The sequence below is a fragment of the Acanthisitta chloris genome, unplaced genomic scaffold, assembly GCF_000695815.1.
Source record: "Acanthisitta chloris isolate BGI_N310 unplaced genomic scaffold, ASM69581v1 scaffold178, whole genome shotgun sequence".
NCBI lineage: Eukaryota > Metazoa > Chordata > Aves > Passeriformes > Acanthisittidae > Acanthisitta > Acanthisitta chloris.
The window spans coordinates 63,430-81,971 of NW_008687357.1; the positions used below are offsets into that span (position 1 = coordinate 63,430).

Below are 18,542 nucleotides of genomic sequence, written 5' to 3' on the forward strand. Positions count from 1 at the left end.
AGAGGGGCAGACAGTTGTTTGGTCCCACTGGAGTCAGGGATAGGCTGTGGCAGTAATTATTTGAAACCTAGTTACATCAGTGTGAGTTTCTTCTCGAACAAAATGCTTCCCAAAGTGCATTTAATCCATTTTTAACATTACTTGGCTAAATTATTTTTTTTATTTTAGATCGTTCCTGAGATTAGATAAAGAATAAACTTGAAGGGGCAGACAGTTGTTTGGTCCCACTGGAGTCAGGGATAGGCTGTGGCAGTAATTATTTGAAACCTAGTTACATCAGTGTGAGTTTCTTCTCGAACAAAATGCTTCCCAAAGTGCATTTAATCCATTTTTAACATTACTTGGCTAAATTATTTTTTTTATTTTAGATCGTTCCTGAGATTAGATAAAGAATAAACTTGAATTTTAGGTCTTAATTACATTTAAAATTCTGGGATGAAAACAAGAAATGCTACCATCATTTACTTATAATCTGTCTACAGCAACATTACAGAATGAATTTTACTTCGGCTCTTGATTTATGTAATTAATGAAAGATTAATTCATAAGAACTTGTGAATTCACATTGTCCTTGTTTGTATTTTCCCCCTGTGTTGTGGGTTTGTTTTTTTTTACCCTTAGTCTGTTATTTGTGTCTGAGAAAATGTGTGGAAATGAGAAAAGTCACGCCCATTTGAAAAAGTGTTTGTGTCAGGCAGAGCTGTGCCACCCTCTGAACAGGTTACTTGGGCAGCTGGGAAGGCAAGAGGTGATTTGTAAAAGAGAAGCTTTGCGTTTGGGGGCTCTGTGTGTCTTGAAACATACAAACACAGTGAGTGTCTCCTTCCAGCTTGTGTGTACTGACATTGCAGCTTGGCTGGAGAGTGAGCTCTGTGTGTATCCAGCTGGGAGGACGGAGGTTCTTTGACTCTGCTCTTAAATTCTGTATCATCGCATATTTCAAAGTGACTTCTCTGTCTTGGCTGGGTTTTTTTCTTCAAGAATTAAACACTTCCATCCTATTAACAAGAAAGCCTGGGGAATTGCTTGCCTCAGACTTATTGCTCTGGTCTCCCCCTTGCATTGCCCCTCCAGCTGCAGTTGTGCATTACCAAGTTCCATGTGCCCAAGCTTCCCCATTTCTGATTTGCGATGCTTGACCCCGTTTTGCCCGGGAGTGTGATGTACCATGTGTGGAGTCTTGGTTGCCTGGTGAGGCACCACACTTCAAGCCAATGGCAGACTGCAGACCTGTCCCTTTGGTCCTTGTTTTGCTGAGTTTGCCTGATTCCTCCCATTCCCACACCACCCTTTGCTCTGGAAAGCTTTGAGAACAAACTATGGAAATGCACTTTATTATGAACTTAGTAGTTGATTAAATGTTTATGGACTGTCTTTCTCTTTAGTAGAAATGGGTAAATCAGACAAGACTAGTTCTGTGTGTGTGCTTTTGGGGGCAGGGGGCTGGTGGGATGTGAGGTGGGAGCCTTGCTCAGCCCTTCCTCTGGTGCCACACATGATGGTGGGCACTGCCAAACAAGGCTGCTTTCCCCAGGGAAGGGTGCTGGAGAGACAGTGTGTGAAAGAGCCCACAAAGCCGAGCTCCAGGCCAGGGTTTCCTTCAGCTCTCCCATCTCATAAATGAGCTTTGGATCCAAATTCAGTAACACCTGTGAAATGACATGGGAACAGCCAATGCAGGTTCTTTGAGAGAGGTGTCTTACTATTTCAGTGTTTCAGTCAGTCATCGAACACTACAGGTCTGAGATAATTAAAAAAAAGTTTCACGGATGCATTACTTCAGATTTGAGAGAGCTGCATTGCTGTTGCCAGAAATAAATTTGCCTAAGCCTGTGTCTCCCCACAGGGGGCTGTTATCACATGGTTCCATTCTATTTTTCTGGCCTTATCTCTTAATTAACTAATCTCTAATAATGCTCTTTCTTTTTTTTTTTTTAATAAGCATTTGTGATCCGTCCCCATTTTCCATTGATTATGGTAAGAGCAGTGTTGAGGTTTTTCTAACAAAACAACAAAAGTCAGGTGTAAATAAGTAACTGTTTTCTGGGATCCCTTTTTCTTTATATTAGCCTTGAAAATCTTCCCAGACCATTACCTAGGAAGTACGTGATGCTTGTGAGCCCAATATAGCATTCCCATGCTCTTGGCTAAGCCGCACACATGTATTTGTGTGGCATTACAAAATGCCCAAGCTCATGTAATGCATGGAGGCTAATCTTATCAATTGTATTAAGGCTACTTAGGAACTAATAGCTTTAAGGAAGCTGTTTATATTTCCTCCTTTAAAGCACTTTAGTCAATGTTCTCTGTCCCTTCAAATAAATGTCACTAGTAAAATAGTGCACTTTTTGTCATTTCTTTTAAAAGTGATATTTCATAAGAGTTGACACTTCAAGGCCTTGGGCTGGTTCTCAGATTTGGGTACTTGGATTTAAGCCATTAATCCATATGGAGGTACCTAAAAAGAAGTGGCCTGGTTTGCATGAATTAAGCTCACATCCTTCTGAAGTTTATTAGTTTGAAAATCAGGGCACGGCTCTGGAAGTCGTCGGATTGCTGCAGGCAGATTTGACTATGTGAGCTTTAGACTTAAATTTAAAATAAGAACAATGTGTTCTTTTGAATGTCCATTGCAAGTTAGATTTAAATGGGAAAAAAAAAGTAGTTATAAATCCAGTTTAACTGATCATCAAAGATCCTGAGGATATGAATGGTTTAACTTGTTGAGCATGACCAGAAGTTAAGGCCTGTGAAGATGTTTTAATTTCTATGTATTGCAACAGGATGCTACTAAAATCATCCAATAAATTCTGTTATTTTAATTTCTATGTACTGCAACAGGATACTACTAAAATCATCCAATAAATTCTGTTTCTAGTAAGAGGCAGGTGCTTTGGGGGGCTGTTTCCACATCCTAATCTTGGCTGGGCATGTGAGAAGAGGAAGATTTGCTTTCTCTCAGAACACTATAGAGAGAGGGGGAAACTTCCCACCTACAGGAACATAAAAAACAGGTCCAAAAAATGAATTCAGAAGGAGAAAGTCGGCAGTAATGTAAATTAAAGAAATCTGTATTAAATTGTATATATTTAAACATTTTCTTTCAAGAGATCTTTACTTGCAATACAATTTTAATACCTAGATTTACATTTGCAGTCAGCAGAAGTATCTTTATCTAGAACAGCATTTGCAACGTCACAAGAAGGTATAGGTAAGACTGGACGAGAGATATATTACATGTAATATTTTACAAAGCAATCGTATTACAATCTTGTGGTAATCATAAGATGTTACAAAGATCTTCATTAACCAGGAGGCTTTATTTTAGACAGCATTAGCATATACACCATTTGTTCCCTGGTTCCAGTACTGTTCTTCATAAACCTGTCTCAGATGGTCTCTCTGCCTGCCTAGTATCATTGCTCTGGGACTGGCTTCTCCAATGTGGTGTTGAAAGAACAATTTGACAATTTGTTACGTCACTTTAGCAATAAACTGAAAAAAATAGAGACCACGAATAACTGGAGAGTCCTGTCTAAATTAATGTCCTAAACCAGATTTCTAGGGCAGCAATAAATCTAGATCTCTTTTAAAAATCAGATGTCTAGTCAAATAACTGGTATAGATCACAGCACGCTGAAGCCTCACAAGGAAAAACTGGAATTAATCCTTGTAACGCAGCTCCTATCCACATGTGACTCCTCTGAAAAGCTCTTCTCTGATATATGTGGCCCCACTGTGTGCCATCCACAATCCTGTTGTTCTCTAATGGACCAGCTGAGAGGGGCAGCTGGTCATAGCGACGTCTTACTGAGAAGGAAGGAGTTGCTCTGGTTCGTACAGTTCTGCCATGCAGAGTGTCCCTCAGCAAAGCAAGAGATGATAGGCTGTGGTGAGTAGCAGATTGGCTTTTTGTCAGTGCCCTTGTTCTAGTCAGTCTTACGCACGAAAGAAAGGAGTGACATAATTATTGTGGCTAAATTCATTCTTTAAAGTTAAAAGCTTTAAGAAAGTGAAAGGACACCACAAATAGCTGTCAAAATCAAACCTTGCATGCAGGTGGCCTGAAACAGCCTGGCCACCAAGATGGAGACTATGGTTGATGTATGGACATGGCCCTACCTGTCCCGCCGTGAACTGGTCTGTCCGTCCTAGAAGGAGTTTGAACGAAAGCTGAGGAGCTGAGTGCTGCTGGGGCAAGTGCACAAGTGATTAACAATGAAAACCAACCAGCTATGCAATGATTAGGCAGCCACAAACATGGCTTCCTTTGAAGAATGGCCACCAGCCAGGTGGAAGGAACCCACTGAGAAAACCTTGCCAGGTACACCCCAGAGAAGTGAAGGGTTTGGACAGCCAGAGTCAAAAGAAGTGTGGTGCCTGGCTTGTAGTGGAGAGACTGAGGTGTCTGCAATCATTTGTGCAGAAGGTTGGGGCTTGTTCTCTCGGGTTTCTTTCCCTTTAGCTGAAACTATCTGACAGCTGAAGGTAAACTCAAGATGATGCTCTGTTCCCTTATGAGACAGCAAACTCTTTCCATGTTTTATTCCAACTTTGTATATGAGAATGGGATCCTCCAGCTATGACAGTATGTTTGGAGAGATGCAGCATATGCAAAATGTGCCTTCCCTTTGATTTAAAAGATATAATGAGGGGTGCCCTATCACTGATAAAGAAAAGCAAAATTTGCACACTGGGGATAGATTTAAACTTAGCTTTCCCTGGCCTTCAAGTTTGAGGCTTGGTGTACTTGTGGATGAACGGTGTCCATTTTCTAAGACTCTGAAAAACATTTAATTTGTGAGTTCTAAGTGGCCTTTTTGGGGTTGGGTTTTGATTTTTTTTTTCCCCTTGCCTTAAAAATAGTTGGGCTTGAATATTCTGGAGCAAGATATGAGATTACATACTCTGTAAAATGTCCAGAGTAACTGTAACTGGCACATGCTTCCACCCGCTACGAGACGAATCTTCTAAGCTTCTGCGTAGAATTTAAATACAAGGTGAAGCATAAGTCTACAACACATGTATTCAAGATATACAGACTGCAAAAAAACCCTGAGAAACAAACCCCATAAATCTTACCTTAATGCTGTTTTCATGATACTTGGCTGTTTCATTAAATTACAGTTTTTTCTTAGTACATAAATTCTCAACTTAGGTTTGCATCTTGTTCTATGTACATCTTAAGAATACAGCAGAAAATACCATTGCTTAGCACATTAACAAAAACCACATTATATGAGAGGTTTGTGAAAATACCTGTATACTAAGTTATATACAATTCTGGAAATCCTTCTTCCTTTGAATTCTAACATGTTACTCTCCAGAAACCCAATCTGTTTGTCTTTAAAAGCATTTTTTAAGCATACAGAAAGTATGCTGATAAAACAACTTGAGAAAAAATGATTGACTTTTCAAATTTCAGGTTTAATTTCAAAGTAAGATGGAAGGGATCACTATGTGATGCCAACAGTTTGGGTTTTTTTAATTATTTTTTTTCAGACTAACTGTCCCTGATAAGGGAACATGTGAATATTGCAAGTCCTAGTGGGGTCATATCCCCAAAAAGGTATGGGTATGGTGTACTCACATTGTGGATAAGTGTATTATCCCAAGGTGCACTATGTTGTATGCTCCCATATACAAAAAAGAACATGTGTAGAAATGTGTATTCTGATGGTTGATATATAGCCTTTAAAACGTAGATATTCACAACTCTCAGTTTGTTTTATTTTTCTCTGAGAAAAAGTCCACATCAATTAGCAACTCAACTGACTGTTGTGATGGCTGGAGTCTTCCCTCCTTCCTCTCCTTCGGCCCCTTCAGCTCCTGCATTCACCCGATTGAACTTACCAAGCTTTTTCAAATTCTCCAGCGCAGATTTGAAAGTGTCCTTCAGGCTGTTCTCCAGGACCCACCCTTCACTTTCACATTCTGGGTCTTCAGGGTTTGTCACACTTTCCAGAGAGGTGTGCAGCAGGCGCAAGCCAATCATCACCGACATCTGTGCCAAGCAATGGACAGGACAGAGAGGGTCAGTCAAACCTTGACACTCCTGTCACGTCCTCACTGTCCTCTGCTCTCAGCAGCCTGGGCTGCAGGCAAACAAAATGCCAAACAAATGGACACAGCTTAAGGGCTGTGGGAATCCTCTGCAGCCTTTCCCCTCCCATCATGAGTAGGAAAGGAGAAGGTGGAGTTTTTAAATCGGTGAGCACCACAAGTGTGATGCTGGGTCAGCAATGAGTGGAGGAATCAGCTTGTGAAGGAAGTACATGCTGGCTGCTACAGAACAGCAGCTTTGAGTGGCCATGTGCACAAAAGGCCTTGCCACATACCCCATCACAGGTTTGGTGCCTCCAGGGGAGTTTTAATGCTACCCCTGCTCCTGTGTCCTAGATATCCATAAAGTTCTTTGTATGTGCAGCAACATCCTCTGTCACCATCCACTTAATTGTAACTCTTGAATATTTTCAGTTTGCATTAACCTTAACGTGTTTGGCGAGTATATTGTGCTGATCAAAGAGATATTCAGGAAACAGCTTCTGTGCAGAACACACCAGCATTAGGTTTTGAGCCATCAGCTTGTCTACTTCAAATTCTGGATTTGTTTTTATATAGGTACGTGCAAATAAGGAAACCAAGGCAGCAGGTGTGTCTCTCACTGCTTCTGTCTAAACCAAATTTATATTTCTGATTAAATATTACCTAGTCTCATCTGCCCTGACAGGCTTCATCTACTGTATCATGCTGAATGTAACACCCCTGACACTGGCAACACCCCACACCTGCCTCCAAAGAGAAAAAGAGTGTTTTTAGCCAGTCTCCTGCCTTCTAACACCATTCAGAACAATCTGACCTCCACCATTGTGGTGCTTTATGTAGAAAAGTGATTGGTCTGTGAAGAAGATAAAGAAAGAAAAGGCAGTGCCCAGAAGAGCGAGGCTGGTGAAGTGGCAGAGCAGGTGCTGGGAATGGGGCACCAATAAGACTAGTCTAATCTTTCACACGCTACGTAAAGCTAAGGTCGAGATCTCTTTTATTGTCGTCAGCAACCTCATAGGATTTGTTCTGGGAGGGAAGTGTGATGCTTCTGTTACCCTGTCCAAATTCCTGAGGAACTGATTACCTCTGGTCCTCCTAAACTCTAATGGCTAAAGAGGTCAGCAGATTTGAGCTGGGATTCAGCCACGTAGCATGGCCAATGGCAGAATTCACATCTGGCCTTTGGACTCAAGGGACTGTTCAAGCATGTGCTTCTGTGGACCATTCATTAGCCCATCTACCATAGTCATCCTGCTTGTGTATGATCAGTGTCTTTTGGAACACTAAAGCTATACGTGGTTACTCTCAAAATTTGCAATGTTATATTTCTCTTCCTTTATTCAAGAGCAGAAAGGGAAAAACACTGGTCAAACAAACAGACTTCATCAAATACTTCCATATTCAAAACCAAATTTTCATCCTGTTTAACAGAGGAATGCATGACTTGCCACATCTGGGTCCTTAAGGAAGTTTCTAGTGGCCCTGAGTCTGGAAATAGTCTCATCTAGCCAATACTATGATGACTTAAATCAGTTGAAGCACTATTCTATAAAAGTCATAGGAAGCGACACATCCCATCATAATAGTCTCAGCCAATTTGAGTCCCAGTTTTGCTGCTCTCAGTCACATAACTGATATCTTTCATGTTAATGGCTGTTGCAAGTACAGATTAATAGGGCTGGATGCAGAAGCTTCCATGTTGACCTCTATTCATGCTGCCTTGCTGCATGCCAGCAGCAGCTTCATTTGGCTTACTAAGACCCACTATTGGACAGCAAAAGTAGGTGCACTTTCAGGCTTCCTGGATGGCTCTAAGTCACTAAATTTGGTCATGCTTTAAAAAAGGAGGGTGCTTGTGCAGCAGGGAGCAGCTGATCTGCCCTCAGATGAGATTTTGTGACATCCAAGTTTAAGACTTCATTTTCTTAAAAACCTTGCTTAGAAAGATTTTGGGTCCCTCAAGTTGAGATTCCTTAAAAGCAGTGCAAAATATTTGGGTGCTTGTCAGCTCCACTGGCCCAAGCCTGTCTTGTCTGATGGATGAGAAGAGAGTCCAGGAAGTTGGAGACAAGTATATGGCAAACCAGCCTATCTACTATGTGATGGCATAAAGCTTTGGACTGTCAGTTTTGCTGAAGTCTTGCACCAGGGGAGGAGCTACCCCATGCACCAGTATCTGCTGGGGATGACTGACTGAAAGTAGCTTGGCAGCAAAGGGCCTTGGGGTGCTGGGGGACACCAAGTTGATCGTGAGTCAGAAGTGTGGTGAACAGTATCCTGGGCTGTATTAGACAAAGTGCTGCCAGCAGGTTGAAGATGATCCTTCTCCTCTGCTCAGCCCTGGTGAGGTCACAGCTAGACTGTTCAGCAGTTCAGGGCTCCTCAGTACAAGAGAGATGTAGGCATACTGAAGGGAGTCAAAAAAAAGGGCCACTGAGATGAAGGGACTGGAGCACCTCTCCTGTGGGAAGAGGTTGAGAAAGCTGAGAGTGTTCAGCCTGGAGAAGAGAAGGCTCAGGGGGTCTAATCAATGTGTACAAGTACTTGAAGAAAGAGTGCAAAGAAGATAGAGCCAGGCTCTTTTTGTGGTGCTTGGTGGCAGAACAAGAGGCCATGGGACCAAATTGAAACGCAGGAGCTTATATTTGAATGTCAGGAAACAATTTTTCACTTTGAGAGTGACCAAACACTAACACAGGTTGCCCAGAGAAGTTTTGGAGTTTCCTTCCTCGGAGATATTCAAAAGGGATCTGGACATGGTCCTGGACAATCTGCTCCAGGTGCTTGAGCAGAGTATTGTGAACAAGATTATCTTCAGAGTCCCTCCAGCCTCAGCTGGTCTCTGACTCTGAGTCATAGGCCTGAGCTTAATCAAAATCTTGCACAGAAGACTGGGGCATCAGAGCCCCAGAGCTAGTCCAGTCTTGCTGAGTGATGATTTCCCCTGGCCAATAGAGAAACTATCATGGAAACTCTTACCATTTTACGGTGACTTGAAAGCAGCAGGAAGAACATGGCCACAGTGTTTCTGCAGGGCTAGGTATGGGCAGGCTGGGCTGGTGTCCCCCCTGCACCACAGCATGCTCTGCCCCTCCATCTGGGCCAACAGAGCAAACTGTGTCCCTCTGGAGGGTCCCTGCTGCCTGTGGGCTGGTTTTGAAGATTGACAGGAGTTCACTCCTTCTATTCAATACATCAGAGAGTTTACTCTGCAGCACAAAGTAAATGTGCCTCCTGCTTGTGTCTCACTGCTCCTCCTGGAACTCAGTGCTGGGCTCCCTCTGTGGCACCACATGAGGTGAATCCCAGGGTCCTGGTTGTTGCAGTACCTGTGTTCTATTGGGACCCACGTGTTTATACAGGTGAAGGACCTGGAGCACGTCAGAAAACGGCCTCAGCCCTCTGCTTCCTCTGAAATGCTCTATTCAGGGCATCCTTGAACCCCCCATTTCCTCTTTGCTGGCTGAGGCAGGTCAAGAAGACATCCAGGCTTGCTCTTCTTGACCTTCTGCTGCGCAGCCCATCTGTTTGCCAGGGTTTAGCCTGAGGCGGCTTAGCTAGAGCAGGGTGTGATCTTTTTTTGTCACCCTCATGACCGGTTGTCACTCACGGGAAACCTACAGCTCTTGTTAGTAAAAGCAGCATCTAGATAGCAAATTCATATTCTTTTCAAATAGAGGTTTTGGCATTTCAAAATAAGTTTGTTCTTCCTGGCACCTAATATAGAAAAGTTAAACCTAAATGGCCTTCCCTGAGGTCCCTTCACCTGTTTGGCACATTACCTTTTTCTACAGCTCAAAGTAACAGCTATGATTAGTGTTTCCCTCTGTGCTCTGTCCCCCTTCCCACATCTCAATACCACCAACCCAGCTGGAAGAGTCCTCTGCAGCTCTCAGCCAGGCTTTGCTGGGAAAGAGCTATGGCTGCATTGCTTGCTTGAGTTCACAGCAGCTCCAGCTGCTAAGCAAACTGAGATGCTGCTTTGCTTTCGCACCTTCCTGTAACTTCTCAGGAAATCAGTCAAAGGGGAAATGAGAAGCACAGAGCCAGCATGACCATTGCTGGCTGGGTGCACTCTGCTCAGACCCAATTTACCTTGCCCAGGGGTTGGGACCTCTGCTGCCCTCCTACTCAGTGTAAAATTGTTTCCTATCCTGGCTGGGATTTAAAAGGAGTGGTTGTATCTCAAGAGAGACTAAATGAATGTCTGCTTCCTGCTTTGCTTCCTCCCTTCAAAGTTTGCCTTAAAAGTGCAGGGAGTTTGAGACCCAAATCTGGACCCTTTATGGTAGAATATCTGGCAACTTATAAATATTCAGGAAGGCAAGTTAATATAACCCAGGATTGTGTTGTTTCTTTAAAACATTGTCCTGAGAGTCCTCTGATTCCCTGAAAAAACAGTCTCACCTTCTATTTTGAAAAAGACAAAGAAAAGAAGAGAAGATTTTATTTCTCATTATGCCACAGGTTGAAAAAAATTACCTGGGTGTACTTTGAAGAGTTAGACATAAAATACTGCATTTTTATCACTGCTACTAATGTTAACATATCACTGTCATTCATGTCCTAAAAGTCAGCACAGGTATGGTACATGATCCTAGTCATGATTTTTCACAGCTGGCATTAGTATTTTTGTGCATTTTTCTGCTGAGGTTTTGAATTTTTTCATGATTTTCATATACAGCTGAAATTCCCTTCTCTTCAAGAACTCTGCATTTGAATATGGGCTGAAATATGAGCTTCTCTTTCTTTTCTTACCAGAATAATGGTGCTACAAGGAGGTAGTACATTTATTTCTCTGCTGTTCAGAGTACTTATTTTTAAAACAACACAACATGGAGTAATTATATGCTTTTTTTTTCCTGTTCACAGATTATTTGGGTAGGTGTTTATTTTGTAAAAAGCATCTTCATTCCTGGATGGTTGTAGGCCAGTGCTTGTATAAAAATATAATGCATTTTTTTGTTTTAATTTGCATGTATCTAAAGTTTTTTAAAAGCAAGCTGAATCATTTCAAATAGGCAATGCCATTTGCAGCAGCCATTTCAAGGGTTGGAAAGGGTCTGTTGCACTCTGTGTTGTGCAGTGAGCTGCACCTTCCCTGTTTGCCATCAGGTCCTGCCTTATCTCCTCATCCAGCACCTCACGCGCCAGCCCTCGTGCCACTGCCAGCCCACGCTCCCCGAGTATTAGTAATGATTAAGCACCCTGGCCATCTCCCAGAGGTGGGAGGACAGGTTTTCCTCACACTGAATGAACAGTATTTTCGCAGCAAAGCTGCACTTTGGGTTATGGTGGCCACAAACGTGCCCTGGACAGTACTTGCACCTGTTTGCTTATGCACTGTGGGTTTGGGAAGCAGAATATGATAAATTTAGTCCACCTGCTCTACCTAAACCACTTTCTTTGACCAAATGACTTGGTGGAGCTAATGAAGGACTTTAAACCAAATGGTGCACTTGAAGCTGAACGCTATGCATGGCTTAAGGGCTTATTTTCATCAGCGTGTAAACCTCGAAGTTGCACTTTCTGTCCCACAAATCACTGCTGTCTCTTTCTGATGGGCTGCTTTGTCTCATTCCCCACTTAATGGCGACACATTTAAAATTTATGCATCTGGACAACGGAGTCCTCACACTTTCTTCCCTGCTCAGCACCTGGCAGTTGGCAGAAAATTGGTCCCTTTTTCCCTCTTGCCATCTGAAGGATATTTGAGGTTCTAGCCCCTTGCTCTGCAAGAGGGGTCTGTAATCCCACACCTGCCCCTGCTTCCCAGCTCTGTCTCCAGCCGGGGACATCTCAGACCTTACACAGATGTTAACTATTAGATGTTGTCTCAGCCAAAGAATGGCAATAGGTGATTTATGTTAAAGACATCTGATCTTTAGCTCAAAAGGCCAGCTCTGCTCCTCCAGAGCTGGTGCTTCAGCGAAGCGGGGTGAGGGGAGAGGGTTACCTCAAAAAGCCAGACGAGGAGGGTGACGGCGCCCATGGAGCTCATCATGCCGCTGTAGTAGTTCAGGAGAGCTTCCCGGCAGCCGCGGCGCCAGAGGTTGAGCTCCTCCGTTTGGTAGTCGTAGCTGTAGTGAGCTGAGTTGTTGGTGACCTGGTACTGGATGCAGGGTCTTGGGGAGCTGGGGTTGCAGCAGCTAAAGGGAACACCATCCACCAAGTACCTTCCATCCACGTTGCTTTTGATCCGACTATGGGCAAGGACAGAAGCAAGAGTGAACGCGCACACACAAACACACACACAAACACACACACACAAATATAGAGGATCAAAGCTGCACAGAGAAGGAAGGCAAAGGCGAGGCAAATTTTCTGTGCCTCCTGGTCATGCTGTTTCTCTACATCCCCTGTTCATAGAGTGGTGTCTGTCCCAGGAGTTTTTCCCCTCTGAAATTCTTTTCTATGTCAAGGCTACACTGAGTCTATGATTAACTCTTATGATGGCAATGCACCCTCTCGGGTCACTCAGAGAAATTAATTTTTAATAGAAGTAAATGCCAGAGAGAAATTTCAGGGGGGCAGTCAGAAAAGAGTGACCACAGCACAGTTAGGGTGGAAGGGAGATGCTGGAGGTGACCTGAACTTGGAAAAGAACCTACAACAGCCTTAGGACACACCACATTCAGCTAGACTATTGTTCCAGCAAACCTAATAGTTTCTTTTTGATAACAGCTTGAGGGAGGGGTTGTGCATTTATTCTTGGCTGGGAAGGTAGCCAATATTTAAAACACGAAATGTGCTTCAGCATCTGGATGTTGCAAAATCTCCTTGCAGGAGCTCCCCAACTATTGTTCATTTGAGACTGTGGTTGTTCTTCATAAACAATCATTTAGGCTGGTGCCTTATGAGACATTTAGATGAGAGATAATTTAGAAAGCAAATAGTTCCACAGGCACTGCAAAAAAAGACTCTAATAAGAGGACTGCAGCTCTGACACAATCCATTTTCCGCAAAAAAAATCACAGAATGGAGAGCCCCAATGATCTAGAAAGGTAAAAAAATCTGAGTGTCACTTGTAGCTTTCTATATGGATAATTTAAAACTGTGTCATAGAGGGAGTAGTGATTGCAACAGCCTGGTGAAGGAAAATTCCACTTTGCAGTCATGACCTAAATAAACCTAAATGCCAAACGCAGTTGAGGCTTCTCTCTAGAGGTAAAGTGTGCTCAGAGTTGGGTCTAATTCCCATTCATGTGTAAATGCTCCACAAGTTTCAGTGGAATTGGATCAGTCCTTCATTCTACAAATAATATAAAAATCACATTATGGGGGACAGACTCCCACCTTTCCTGAAATTATGGAGAACTTTGCAATTGACTTGAAAGGGGCCAGAATATCCCACCAGGAATGTGAGTGGAGATTGTGCACCACTGCATAGTACAAACTTTGAATTCACTCACATCCATTTGTGGCTTTTTAATGCCTTATTTCCTGCCCCAGTAGTACAAAGAAATTGCCCTGAGTTGCAATCCCAAACAAGGCATCAGTTATTAAGGACAGTATAACCTTGTTTTCCCTCTGTGCATTGCCCTTCTACTGCTGCTGGATTAAGCCAGAGCTCTCAAATCTCCATATAATGCTGGCAAGGTTTTTTCCAAGTAGCTATTTATACCCATGGGCATACCTTCGCAATGGAAATACCCCTTATTAAATAGCAAACCTATGTGTTATAACCCCGTGGTGCAATGGGTTAAGTCTGCCACAGTTTTCACTATGAAGTCCTCATTCAGAATTGCAAAAACAACCAGACCACCCAACAAGTCAAAACAACACACAGAGAGCCACACAAGTCAAATACCATTTACACAGTTGGGCAGGGATCCCAAGAGATACACAAAGCTTTTTTTCAAAATGACTTCAGATGTTTTTAACACAGGCAGTATATTTAAAAGGCAGATTGCTTCCAGTTTGCAGGACCCATTATGTAACCACAGAGTATGAACATTAATGAGTGATGTTCCCAAAGAACCCTGAGTAACCATATCTTTCCACAGTGCTTAATTTTTTCAATGGTTGTGGGTAATTATGTCCCAGGCTAATTTTTTTAATTTCAAAGGTTCATTTTGTTCTCATGTTTATTTTCTGCTGGAGCTTACTGCACCTAACCTGATTTTGGGATTACTGCCTCTTTGGGCACTGACATCAAAGCCATTAAGGTGTTTCTGGTCAACAATCTGCTCTGGTTTCTATAGAGGAAACTACTGCTGGTTTCATGGAAGGTTTTAAAAATTTAGCCACAGAAGAGAACTTAAAATGCATTTGTCTACAAGAGCCACTGAGTGTAAAGCTAGAAATGTCAACGGGTGTTAATGCTCAGTATTATCACAGCCCCAAAGACATCCATTGAGTGAATATAAAAATAAAACACTAAATTTTAAGGAATTAAAACACATGAGTTATTGGCAAAGTGTTACTGCTTCTATTTACTTCCATGAAACTGTTTCATTACCAATATCTAAGTGGAGTTTTGAAAGTGGTATCGATAATATATATCCAGGAAATCCTTTTTGTAGGAAATTAATAAATCACATTGAAATCTGCTTTAGGATTAGTGAAGTTCTGATACTTTCCTGTTGATTTGGGGAGTGGGTATTTTTGGCTCAATGGGATGGGTATAGAAAGAGGTAAAAGACTACTCTCTTTTTAAAAGAATTAAGTCACACTAAGTGTGAGAACTGACTCTCTTTAAAAAAAAATTAAGTCACACTAAGTGTGAGAACTGTATTTTGGTACTCTATTTTACGTTATGGATAACTTTAGAGGAATTTGTCAGGAGAGGAAGCAACTATCTGATCATTTGGGATGCTTAGTATGCAAGAGCAGAGAAAGATGCCATTTTATACAACCCTCCCTCCAGTCAGTGCCTGTCGGGACATACATTTCTTTAAAAAAAAAATTAAGTCACACTAAGTGTGAGAACTGTATTTTGGTACTCTATTTTACGTTATGGATAACTTTAGAGGAATTTGTCAGGAGAGGAAGCAACTATCTGATCATTTGGGATGCTTAGTATGCAAGAGCAGAGAAAGATGCCATTTTATACAACCCTCCCTCCAGTCAGTGCCTGTCGGGACATACATTTCTTTAGTATAGTACTGATCAAATAACAATGCGACAAACCCCATTAAGTCACTTACTCTTTCACTTCTTTGGAGCTGAAGTCCAGGTATCTGTTGCTGATCCACTGAATTTCGAACCAATCTTTGTAGCCGTTGTTCCCACAGCATTTGAACTCAATTTGGAGCATGTCGATGGTCTTCTTCATGAAGCATCTTCCAGGGGTGTCTGTGTCCCGGTAGAACTTCATGCCATTCTTGAGCCCCTGGGCCAAGGTGCTGTCCAGAGAGCCCCTCATGAGAAAGCAAATCAGAGCAACGAAGAAAATTAGGATGTTAAAGATGAAGCATAGTGCCAGGTAAGGTTTCAGCAAAGGCTTCCACTTGGCAAATTTAGCGGGATCCAAAGAATCGTAACAAATTTTTCCAGCAAAACCATTGAAGGCGCAGGATAATATACCCATTATTATCAAAGAATTGGGCACAAAGTGGCTTTCAGAATTGTCCATCACTTCGCTTCGCTTCCGGAGCTCAATTTTGAGGAACAATCCCATGCTAAAAACAAGGATTCCAGCAAACACCGATAACCAGTTCATGAGCCATAGTCCCTGTGCTAGTTTTACCCGTTTCTTCTGATTGAATTTGACTTTCAGCAGTGCCATCTTTGTAATGGAAGATGTTGGAAGGTTTCACAGCCTGGACGCCTCTTCTCAGCGAAAGCAACTCGAGGAAGAACCATTCAGGCGTTGGAAGAGATCCCGAGCAGCACGTCAGAAAATGAGCCGCTGCACGGTCCTTCCATCTTGAGCTCCCCCAGTTAGGATTCAAGCAAGTAAAATATTCAAAGGTCCCAATTAGAAGTTTCACATCGGTGAGAATAGCGGGCAATTAGCACCTACAACTATTTCTGGTGGTTTCTTCCAAGCAAAGGAGAAACAGTCTCAAGGTTTCAAATGATTTGATCTGGATCTGCAAGACGTCATTCTAATACCTTTAATCATTTGATCCAATTTGGAGAAATGTCTGTCAACAGATGAGTGGAAGTAATCCCTCATTTTACTATTTAGTAGATTTGTGCTCTCTTACGATAGGCTGCTGGGCAGAATATGAAACCCCAGAGATATAAAAAGAACTTTGTTGCCAGAACATTATGGACCCTTTGAGGGAAAACAAAGAGGGCTCTGGATTAAAAAAGGCTGCTTGAATACAAACATATACTACCCCAACATGATCCTGATATATTCATATCTACAGCCAAAAACACATTTCTAGTCCTTACCCTTCTGTGTTGACTTGAGATGACATCCCTTGGCTTATGTGTTCTGAAAGCAGATAAGCATGTAGTTTACGGTGACCTAAAAAACTAAGCTTGGTATTTTCTATTTACTTCCAGGGCTTGTGCCATCTCTGGGTCTTGGCAGGAGGGAAGGAGAAAGGAAAAGTGCAGAGAAACTCAATAAATAAACCCTGGGCTGATATCTAGGATGCTTTTATAAAAAGTGAGCTGGCATGAGCAGCTTACTGGATAATCGCCAGGCCAGGGAGGGGAGCAGGGCTGCCCAAGGAGACCCATCCAGGAGCTTACACCATGGAGGAATTCAACCCAACAGCTGGGGACCCTCAGGACATTGACACTAGCCAGTGCAAGGAAGGCACCCTGGGGGTCCTTCCAAGGGACCTGCAGCCTGGCTCTGCTTGCTTTCTGTAGTGGGTAGAAAAGGATGGGTGCAACCCCCTCCTTCGGCGGTCGCCCTCCTGCTCGTACCACACAGCTCTTCCAGCCAAGCAGAGATGCTGGGCTTTCACTCTCTCCATTGCCTGAGTTTTACCTGCTTTGAAATATCATCTCCCACTTCTCCCTAGCCCTACAAAGGTTTGGAGCTACTGGGAAGATCCTGCACTGGCTCACCACCTGCCACCACAATGCAAAATTTACCTCAGGCAACCTCCAGCAATGGAAAATTAACATACAGGTGTGTAAGGGCTTGGGAGCTAATTCTGCAGGGGGGAAAGGAGCAGCCTCAGAAGAGGGGAAATTAACCTACAGGTGTGTAAGGACTTGGAAGCTAATTCTGCAGTGGGGGAAAGGAGCAGCCCCAGAAGAGGGACTGAAAGCCTTTTCCCCAGCCTGTCAACCAGACCTGCTGCTACCACCCAAGTACCCTTCGGGGCATCCTCTAGTGGCTGCCAGCAGCATGGCCAGCAGCCCTCAGAGAGAGAGAGAGGAGAAGGGATCTGCCTGGCAGGTAGGCAAGTGTGAAAAATAATAATAGAAAAAAAACCCAAGCACTGCAAAATACCATTTTGATAGTCTGCTGCTTGTGGTACCATGGCTGCTGCTCAGTTACCACCTGAGACCCTGGAATGCTGGAGGTCCCTCCAGCAAGGACAGAGGTTAGCAAGCTGCTGCTTCTTCCTGTGCTAATAGGCTTTTGCAATGGACCTTAGACCTTCCCTGGCCCATCCTGGTGCTATTGCAGTGACCTGGAGAGCAGCTGGTAATTGGAATTTTGCTAAAGCAAGCCTGGTTGTTTGCACTGCTGCTGCCCTAGCCGTGAAGGGTGAGTGTGTAAGAGGAAAGAAGAAAGGTAATTATCCATCAAGGGCTATTCTCTCTGCTTGCCATGAAGTGGATAAGAAGTGTTGTTTCTTGAGAGAGCCTATTAAATATTTTCATGCAGTAAGCCATAGCACTGAAATAACATCTCTCCGAGCTTCTTGGCAAAATATCCCACAATCAAGAAGCACATTTTACATTTCACTGACTCTTCCAGGGCTCAACTAAGATACATGAGCTAGTTTGGAAAGTGCATTTATCTGACAGCCTGAAGTTAATTCTGGATAAAGGAACTTGAAACCATTTCCTTTCTTGTCAGTGGTGACAGTGAAACTCAAATGAAAGTGGAAAAGAATTTTCTATCAGGTCTGTGGATCATGAGGATATACAGTGAAATATGCCCTGCAGGACAAGAAGTAGTAAACCTGCCCACAGCAGATCTAAGCCTGGTGCTGCTCTAGATATGGAGAATTTGGTATTTAGGAGCCAGTTTGAATACCCACTACCTCATCAATTTAGCATTCATATATCCATGATCAATCTGATGCAGCAAAGTCATGTAATTGGGTACACTAGGGTGTTTCTTGTTAATTTAGGAATAAAACCAGTGAACATGCAGTATATTCTTTAGGACTCACTGATCCCTCCCAATTTACTCTTCACCTTAAACAGAGGTAACCGGAGGGGTCCTAATAAATCACTCCTGAAGTGTTATCCAGGAGAGGATCAGTAAGGGACACTCGGGTGCTAATTAGACTTTAAGACTTGGGTGGTACCTTTGCAGTCAGCGGAGAGCTATCAGCACAAGCAAAACGACTCAGGTTTTGAAAAGTGCTGTTTATTTAAATCATTTCAACAGCTGAATACCAGCT

At 42.9% G+C, this 18,542-nt stretch overlaps 1 protein-coding gene across 1 annotated transcript; it reads right to left on the reverse strand.

Annotated features, from left to right (window-relative positions):
* Positions 1 to 5,767: 5,767 nt before the first annotated feature.
* Positions 5,768 to 16,031, reverse strand: PRPH2 (peripherin 2 (retinal degeneration, slow)). The gene is made up of 3 exons (XM_009080529.1): positions 15,195 to 16,031; positions 12,002 to 12,248; positions 5,768 to 6,004 (listed from the first exon to the last, which is right to left on the reverse strand). The coding sequence occupies exons 1-3, from the start codon at positions 15,773 to 15,775 to the stop codon at positions 5,768 to 5,770; spliced, it is 1,065 nt and encodes a 354-aa protein (XP_009078777.1). The 5' UTR covers positions 15,776 to 16,031.
* Between the last annotated feature and the right edge of the window lie 2,511 nt (positions 16,032 to 18,542).